This window comes from Brachyistius frenatus, unplaced genomic scaffold (genome assembly GCF_029030835.1).
Source record: "Brachyistius frenatus isolate BFR_SWC_R1_liver_20210118 unplaced genomic scaffold, ASM2903083v1 Contig_443, whole genome shotgun sequence".
NCBI lineage: Eukaryota > Metazoa > Chordata > Actinopteri > Embiotocidae > Brachyistius > Brachyistius frenatus.
The window spans coordinates 145,153-154,509 of NW_027211042.1; the positions used below are offsets into that span (position 1 = coordinate 145,153).

The following is a 9,357-nucleotide window of genomic DNA, read 5'->3' on the forward strand; positions in this document are numbered from 1 at the left end:
CTGGTGATTGTCCACTCCGTGTGTCATGTCAGATAAAGTGATCACTGTGACTTTGTAGCATGAAATCAGGTGAACAGCAGGGATGAATAACGTAGAGGCAGATATGACCAAACAGACGCAGTGAAGGAGACGGATCAGGTTTCCTCATATCATCACCAGGCTGATGATGTATGTCGATGAACAGAGGATCTCTACAGGACGTATACTGTTCTGCACCCAACATTAAAGCAAAAAAAAAACCCCAAAAAACTAAATTCTTCATATGAAAAAAGAGTTTATTTGTCTTTAACAGGCCACATGCAGTTACAGTAAGTAGTTGTTTCAGTCTGTAATGGACTTCACTATAAAGCTGACAAACTGTTTGTCACTTCAAATGGAGAAACACACGAGATATTCATTCATGCAAAATCATACTTCTCCAAACTCTTTGTTTGCATCTTCAGTTCCAACATCAGAATCCAGCATGTGTCCAAGGAAACTGTCCGACTACCCTGGTAGGAAATAATAAACATAAAGAGAAGCTAGTGTTGTTACATAAAACCGGAAAGCATTCATGCATATTTATTTCATTTTAAAAGTGTCATTAAAACATAGTAGACACAATACTGATGATTCTGATTAAATTGGTCAAATCTATGTAGATCTACAGGATCATTTTTACACTGCAAATCCATTCTGTCTTCACATTTTGCTCTCAGATGGAAAGTGAATAAGAGTTGTTTTTTTTCCAAAATAATGAAGATTTGATTTACAATAGAAAGTGTTCATTTACGAGTGAATGTGCTCAGCTACTTAGTGCACAGATAAAATTTTAAAAAGAGCAAAGTCCAGGGCACTCTAAAATAAGGTGGTATTGCATGTAAAAACCAAACAGTTTTAACATGTACTAGGCTTTATTTGTAGTATTTCCATTTGAATAAAGAAGAGTGACTTGGACTTTGTTCTTTTTGAGATTTTTGTGTCTCCCTTCCAAAGAGCACCTTCATGACAGGATTTTAACTTCTGAGAACTTCGGACATTTTCCTGTTTCATAGAAAAAATCTCTGGGAGTGTCCAAAGTGGACAACTTTTACACATCTGGTCACAAGAACATTTTAACCAGACAGTGAGGAACGGACAGGACAAGAACAGACTGTCACATGACTGAAAATAACAAATCATCCTCTGGAGTAAGTTAATAATCAATTTCATTTCTATGATTGTAAATCAGAGCCCACGTGCATACAATCTTATCTCTGAGGGTTAATATTCCAGCTGAGATTTTCCAGTGAAATAATTAATTTCTTTGTGTGACTAATTTAAATTCAGTCTTACCTCTCCCATTGTTGCATCCCAGACCGCTGGCATTTCCTATTCGATCCATTCTGGCTCCAAAGCAGCCTGAGGCCCGTTTCCTGGCAGTCATGAGCAGGTCCTGCAGGCGGCTCCTCTGACTCACAGTCCTGCTGTGGCCCTCAGTTGGTTGAGATCTTTCCGGTATCACTGGTTCCTGGTTCCTCTCTTGGTCCAGGCCCCATCCTTGGCTGCGCTCAGGGTCTTGGTTTGTCCCTTCATAATCGGTTTCAGGGTCGTCCTCCTGGGCTGCTTCAGTCAGAGTCTCCTCAAAACGCTCCAGTAAAGACTGTTGTGAAAAGAGAAGGTTTAGAGTCAAATCCCAAACTGCTTACATTCTCTCAGTATGTTCTCTCAGAGCTAGAAGAGCATGCTGATTGTAAACCACTAAACAGGTAGTGAATCAGCCTCCATGATGCTGCCACCACCATGCTTCACTGTATGGAGGGTATCAGCTCAGTGATGAGCAGCTCCTCTGTCCTCCCATCTCTGAAGAGGACTTCTGGAGCTCTGTCAGACATCCTGGTCCTATTTGATCAGTGACATGGGCGGAGCTAGGATAGCAATCTGTCCCTCATCACAGTTTTATCAAAGAGGGTTACAGACAGTTTACTGGACTTTATAGTTTGGTTTTTGAAATAACATCAGTGTAATCTGTGAGATCTTATAAACACAAGTGAAAAAGTGAGACACATCTCCAGGATAATTGAAAAGCCACAGCAAAAGGTCAGAATCCATTTTCACATTGTCATGATGAATTATTGGATATAGATTAATGGGCAAAAATGTAAACTATTTAAATCTAAAACAGAATAAAGCAAAGAGTGAAGAGGTCTGCATATTTTTTAAATTCATTGTATGTAAGAGTGATGAAGTTATTTCAACATCCAAAATGCACAAGGATAAGGATGTTTATTGTCATCGTAAAAAGATACAACGAAATTTAGTTGTCAACTTATCAGTTCAGCAGCAGAACAAGGTAAAAGATGTTTAAAAACAACTATGATAAAACAAGACATTACTGATTTAAAACAAGACATTAAATAAATAAATAAAAGATGAAACACATTCATCAACGGCTTTAAAGTGACAAAGTGCTTTGTTAAAGTGTCGTTTTACTGCCTATTTTTGGTTCTCAGCAGCATTGTCCAGTGTGAGCTGGGCGGGTGGGGTGGGGTTGTAGGCAACCGCCCTGGGGAAAAAGCTGTTCCTCAGCCTGTTAGTTCGGGTTTTGACTGTCCTGAATCTTTTTCCTGATGGCAGGGGAACAAACAGAGAGTGACCTGGGTGTGTGATGTCTTTTCTGATGTTGCTGGCCTTCTTCTGGAGGCGGCCAGCATACACAGTGTCCATGTCAGGGAGGGTAACTCCCACAATTCTCTGGAAGAATCCACTGAAAATATCATTGTCTCTAGCATGTACACTCAACAAAAACATAGATGCAACATCTTTTTACTCCCATTTTTCATGATTTGAAGATCTCACACTTTTTTTTTTTTTTTCATAGTTTGGTCACAAAGTTGGTAAAATCTGTGTCAGTGAACACTTCACCTTTGCTGAAACAACCCCTCCACCTGACAGTGTGGCTCATCAACATACTGATTAAACAGGATTATTGCACAAATGTGACAAGTCACAATAAAAGTCACTCCAAAATGTGCAGGAAGGTTTCAGTGAAGCTGATCAGAGTGCTGTTCATCCTCTCCAAGGTCTTCACCTGCCTGCAGGTCATCAGGGAAACCGAATGTAGTAGGTAAATGTTCTCCTTTGATGATGTCGGGCTCTTTGGAGAACAGTTCTGAAGTAGTAAGGTGGCGCCGTGCTAGTGGCAGCCTGTTACAGCAGCTCCCCCGAGTGTGTTTTTGTTTTAAGTATTTTTCTTTCTTCTCTCTTCGGAGTTGTTTTTTTTCTTTCACGTGTGTTAAGTGACGGTCAGACAATGGACCGTAACTTTTCCACTTTTCTGGTGGTTCTTCTTTTACTTTTTCCCCTCTTCGTAACGGAGAGCTACGCACAGTGGACCGGGGCCATTGTTTACTCTCGTAATCAGCTGATCGTGCTGAGTAGACCTACTGCTGCTGCCCGGAGCGAGGCCTGAAATCCCGGACGAACTTCAGAGAAGACGTCGGGGTTGCAGAGCTGGAGATAAGATGAAGGCGAAGAGGAGGAGATATAAACCATCGGTACCGGAGATCTTAATGGGGAACGTGAGGTCATTGGCCAACAAGACAGACGAGCTCGGTGCGCTGGTAAAGACCCAGAGGGAATACCGGGAGTGCAGCATCATGTGTTTCACCGAGACATGGCTGCACTCACATCTCCCGGACCACAGCGCGGCCGTACCCGGCTTCAGGACTGTTCGGGGGGACGGAGACGTTGTTCGGAGCGGCAAGAAGAAAGGTGGAGGGATTGAAGTCTATGTGAACGAGAGGTGGTGCAATCCCGACCACATGTGTGTGAAGGAACGTTTCTGTAGCCCGGACATTGAACTGCTAGCCGTGGGGATGCGTCCGTATTATTTGCAGAGGGAGTTCTCATCCGCCATTGTTATCGCTGTGTACGTTCCTCCATCAGCTGACATAGAGGCAGCAGTGGACACCATCCACTCCACTGTGTCCAAACTTCAGACTAAGCATCCCAGTGCATTTTTGTTAGTTGCTGGAGACTTTAACCAGTCTGGATAAAGTACTGCCAACTTTGCACCACTATGTTAACCGCCCCACCCGGAACAATAAAACCCTGGACTTACTGTATGCTAATGCCATGGATGCATACAGTGCTACTGCCCTTCCCCCCCTTGGTAGATCAGACCACAACCTGGTCCTGCTGACACCAAAGTATGTTCCTCTGGTGCAGAGGCAGCCTGTAACCACCAGGACTGTGAGGAGGTGGACACAACCTGGAGAGGAACAATCAGGAGGAACCTGGAGAGGAACAACCAGGGGGAACCTGGAGAGGAACAACCAGGGGGAACCTGGAGAGGAACAACCAGGGGGAACCTGGAGAGGAACAATGAGCTAAACTGTTTCTTCAACAGGTTTAGTTCACAGCCCTCATCTGTCTCCTCCACACACCATACCTCCCAAACACCTCCACTGCCTTCCCCCTTCCCCATCTGTCCCCCCTGGTGAGCTGCATGGACACAGAGTCCTCAACTCCAAAGGGCTCTTCCACCATCGACGTCATAACCCCCCTCCCCTCTCTCTGTGACGACTGGCCAGGTGCAGTGCAAGGCTGCAGGACCTGACGGCATCAGCCCCGGGGTCCTGAAGACCTGCGCCGTCCAGCTGGCTGAGGTCCTACAACACCTCTTCAACCTGAGCCTGAAGCAGGAGGAGGTCCCGGTGCTGTGGAAGACGTCCTGCCTGGTTCCTGTCCCCAAGAAGACGACTCCATCTGGCCTCAACGACTACCGACCGGTTGCCCTCACATCTCATGTGATGAAGGTGCTGGAGAGGCTGGTCTTGGCCCACCTCAGGCCGCTGGTGAAATCTTCTCTGGACCCTCTGCAATTTGTGTACCAGCCTCATGTGGGAGTGGACGATGACATCATCTACCTGCTGCAACGAGCTCAGTCTCACCTGGATGGAACCGGTGACTCTGTGAGAATCACTTTCTTTGATTTCTCCAGTGCATTTAACACCATCCAACCACTGCTACTGAGTGAGAAGCTGCGGGTGGTGGGGGTGGACACATCCACCGTCTCCTGGATCACTGACTACCTGACAGGCAGACCACAGTTTGTCCGTCTGGGCAGTGTGCTGTCTGATACGGTGGTCAGTGGTACTGGAGCTCCACAGGGAACTGTTCTGTCTCCCGATGAGTCGACTCTTTTTCTTGAGGAAACTTCGTTCCTTCAATGTGTGCAGCGATATGTTGGAGATGTTCTACCATCTGTTGTGGCTAGTGAACTGTACTTCTAGTAGTCTGCTGGAGGGGAGGGGGGGGGCAGCATTGTCACCGGTGACACCAACAGACTTAACAAACTGGTTAAGAAGGCCGGCTCCATCATCGGCTGCAAACTGGACAGTCTGGAAAAGGTGGTGGAGAGGAGGACGCTTAAGAAACTATTATCCATGTTGGATAATCCTGACCACCCTCTCCACCACCTGCTGCAGGGACAGAGGAGGACGTTCTCCAAAAGACTCCTCCAGCTGCTGTCACAAGGACAGATGCAGGAGATCATTCCTGATACAGGAGATCATTCTTGCTCACTGCAATAAGACTGTACAATAACTCACCTCTGGCAAAATCCATCACACAACAATAACACCGTTGGTTGTCTGTTTTCTTGTTTGTTTAAATATATATATTAAAAAAAATAAAAAAAACTTTGCACTATTGTTTAGTTAGTTTTAATATAATTTAATTATTTATTTTATTCTATTTATTGTATATACTGTGCACTTTTATATTTAATATTTTTTACTGTTATTTTATTGCTTTCCTGTATCTATAATGCTGCTGTAGCGAAAAAATTTCCCTTTGGGGATTAATAAAGTATCTATCTATCTATCTATCTATCTATCTATCTATCTATCTATCTATCTATCTATCTATCTATCTATCTATCTATCTATCTATCTATCTATCTATTCTCAGATGAAGCTTGGTTTACTGACAGATGGCAGACAGTATGTAGGCGAGTGGTTTGCTGATGTAAATGTTGTGAAGTAGTCAGGGTGGTTCATGGTATGGTATGTTTTTGTTTTTGTTAGAGTCACAGTCTTCACTTGTATTAAGTTTTTGCCTATAAACAAGAGCAAATCCAATTAAATTAAGTGACATTTGCTACATATTTTCTGGTGCCCGGCTGAGGCCATATTTAAGGTTTCTGCCTTTGATAAACTTCAGAAAACAGCCTGATCCAATTCATCCCTAACTTTGCCGAATGGCCCTGTCTATTTTTTAAACCTTAAATCATACAAAGTGTTGATATATTGAATGATAAAGGTCTGTAACAGGATTCAACATGTTCCAGGAACTGGTAGAATTTCTGCAAAAAGGAATTATTGTCTGCGTGTTCCAGAAATAATCTCCTCAGACAATCTCTGTGTTAGCGGTGAAGAGTAGCTAACACACTTGCTAACAGCTGTTTGATACAGTGAAAGATCATTTGAATTGTAGCAGAGTTCTGAAGTAAATAGTGCTTATGTCACTCAATAAGTGTGCTGAAGAAACTTTATAATCAGGAAAAGTAAAAGTGTCCCAAGCCAGAGTGCTCACTGATAAGAAGATAATCTGGTCTCCCTGGAGGAACAGAAACAGTTACTGTTAATTTGTAAGAGAATAAATTATGTTGATGTGTTGTAGGTTTTTTTTTTTTTTTTTTTTTTTTTTTTTTAACACTCAGGTGTTAAATAATTCCTGATGTAAACAAGCGTGGTGAAGGAAACAAAGTGCTTGTTGTTTTTGAAAGAGTGGTCTGTGCCGAAAGAGCGGCAATATCATTATTTCCGGAGTGTCTCAGTCTACTGCCAGAACCATGAGTACATTTTGAGATGAGTAAAGCGGTAGAATCAGGAGGCGGTGCTAAGAGTACGTCACCGGTGACGTCCTAGTTCCTCCTTGTGTTATTTTACTGGATATATCTCTGACTCATCTAGTAAAACAATTGGTTTAAGGCAGGGGTGTCAAACTCATTTTAGTTAAGGGGCCACATACTGCCCACTTTGATCTCAAGTGGGCCAGACCAGTAAAATCATAGCATAATAACGACAATATTTCTCTATGTTTAAATCATTGGTGAAGGTTTTTGAATGATAAACCCTATTTTAAGGTCTTTCTACAATAAACTAGAAACATAAAGACCAAAAACTCAGACATCAGCCCACTGTTCATCAGCCTGGGATCTCCTCTGCAGATTCTCTAGCAGTGAGCTGCTGCCTCCGGAGCAGACGTCGCATTTACGCTGTTTTTGAAGCAATTACTGGATCGATTAAAAAAATTACAAAACGTTTGTACTCATAAACCTCCATATTCTCATAGAAATGCAATTTATGTCTTTCTGTAATTTTCACACTTAGCAAAGTCATCCGGCGGGCCGAGCTGGACCCCCTGGCAGGCCGGATTGCATTTGAGTTTAGCACCCAATTGCTTTCATTTTTGGCTACTTGGGGATTCAATTTTTAATCTAATCATAATTTTCAACACTTCCCTGTGATCCCCATATTTTATTCCATTAAACATTATCTTATTATGCCACCACTTCAACCAAAAATTTTCTTTTTATAGAAGAATTATCTTTATGAATAAAATTTGAGTACCCAAATTGAAAAGAAAAAAAAAATCTAAGAAATAAAAAGCAAATAAAGTAAATTCAGTAAAAGAAATGTTTAAAAAAAATGAAATATCAACTATCCAGCCCCAATGTTTTAAATTGCAATTGTTCATTTTAATTCTGAATCTTCAACCTTAAATGCAATTTTTGTATTGCTTTCTTTTGAAAAAAAAAAAAAAAAAAAAAAAAAACTTTGCCCTATTGTTTAGTTAGTTTTAATTTAATTATTCTATTTTATTTTATTCTATTTATTGTATATACTGTGCATTTTTATATTTAATAGTTTTTACTGTTATTTTATTGCTTTCCTGTATCTATAATGCTGCTGTAGCAAAAACATTTCCCCTTGGGGATTAATAAAGTATTTATCTATCTATCTATCTATCTATCTATCTATCTATCTATCTATCTATCTATCTATCTATCTATCTATCTAACTAATAATCTTTTTTTTATGTTTTTGGTTAATTTAGAAGTTTCACCCCAACTATCATTGTGTTCCCCCTCGTTTCATCTGATTAATATTTGCATGTCACCTTAATCTTGCCTGAGCCAAATAATAATTGGCTGAGTAACCTGTGCTCACAACCAACCCCATCACTTGTAAGTGACCAAATTTAATAGAATCCAAATAAGTCAAAGGCTTTCTGCTAACCGAATAAGAACAATCGCAGACCCAAACCAATTAGTCACAAAAGTACTTGAAACCATAGCATAAGTTTTAATAACTGCCTGAGAATTTAAATCATTCACTCATTGATACCTCTTGGCTTCGTTGTTTCCCCTTGTCTATCTCTGCATTTAAAGTCAGACTCATAAATCAAATCACTTCAATGGCAGAAGCAGGTGAAGAAAAGGAGTCTGAGCCAGCCAGTACTGAAACTCTGATCTCTGATGAGACATTGGATATTTTTGACATGGCCATAGTGGAGGCAGGATATTGTGCAACTGCAGAATGAACTCAAACCCCTCAAGCAGGAGCACACAAGTAGACAAAAAGGCCTTTCAGAATTAACTGATGAACTGAATTAGACCATGATTGATCAAGAGAAAGATGAGTTGAAAGAGGAAAATCAAACATTGGAACGATCCCTCCAAGAACGCAAACAAGAGCTCGCTGACATACAAGAACAACAATTCAAAGAAGGAACTCTTGGCATCAAATCACAGTTCTTTAGCCAGGTGACAACATAAATTAATGCAAACCACCAAATCATGACATACATTTATATATACATATACGTATGTATGTATGTTTACAACAAACAGTTTCAGTGAGGACGTTTCTTTTCTAGACTGTTACCACACTGACACCCTGTTTCATGATGAATGTACCTAACCCTCCATAAAGTTCACACACACAGGTGCAAAGATGGTTTCTTACCTGGAGCTGAGCTAAGTCACCTGTAGAGGCGGGCCTTCCCAGTATGTGGCTGCTAACCAGTGTCTGCTGACACAGCAGGGCTAACAGGCCCCACAGGACTGGTGGTCTCATGTTATCCTGCTGCTGCTAGTACTGACCCAACATCCGAACCGCACGATTTATATACAGTCCAACATGCGCGCACACACACACACACACACACACACACACATCAAGCAACAGACAGACAGTGTCAGTGGCTCATCATTTTGTAGATCCCCTCAAGTGCATTCTGACACCTCTGCTTGATAAGGCAGCTGGTCAGATGTCTGTTTAAGTGGTGCTTGGTGGTAGGTGATGTGTGTGTGTGTGTGTGTGTGTC

General features: G+C 41.7%; 1 protein-coding gene across 1 annotated transcript; it reads right to left on the reverse strand.

Annotated features, from left to right (window-relative positions):
- Positions 1 to 1,069: 1,069 nt before the first annotated feature.
- On the reverse strand, positions 1,070 to 9,107 carry nppa (natriuretic peptide A). Its single transcript, XM_069725729.1, has 3 exons — positions 8,997 to 9,107; positions 1,315 to 1,621; positions 1,070 to 1,077 (listed from the first exon to the last, which is right to left on the reverse strand). The coding sequence occupies exons 1-3, from the start codon at positions 9,105 to 9,107 to the stop codon at positions 1,070 to 1,072; spliced, it is 426 nt and encodes a 141-aa protein (XP_069581830.1).
- Between the last annotated feature and the right edge of the window lie 250 nt (positions 9,108 to 9,357).

Bases quoted from the DNA above. Each gene is read 5' to 3' on its own strand.
- nppa (XM_069725729.1), bottom strand. From the start codon at position 9,107: ATGAGACCACCAGTCCTGTGGGGCCTGTTAGCCCTGCTGTGTCAGCAG. The intron at 1,622-8,996 runs GTAAGAAACCAT...TTTTCACAACAG, and splicing joins GTGACTTAGCTCAGCTCCAG to TCTTTACTGGAGCGTTTTGA.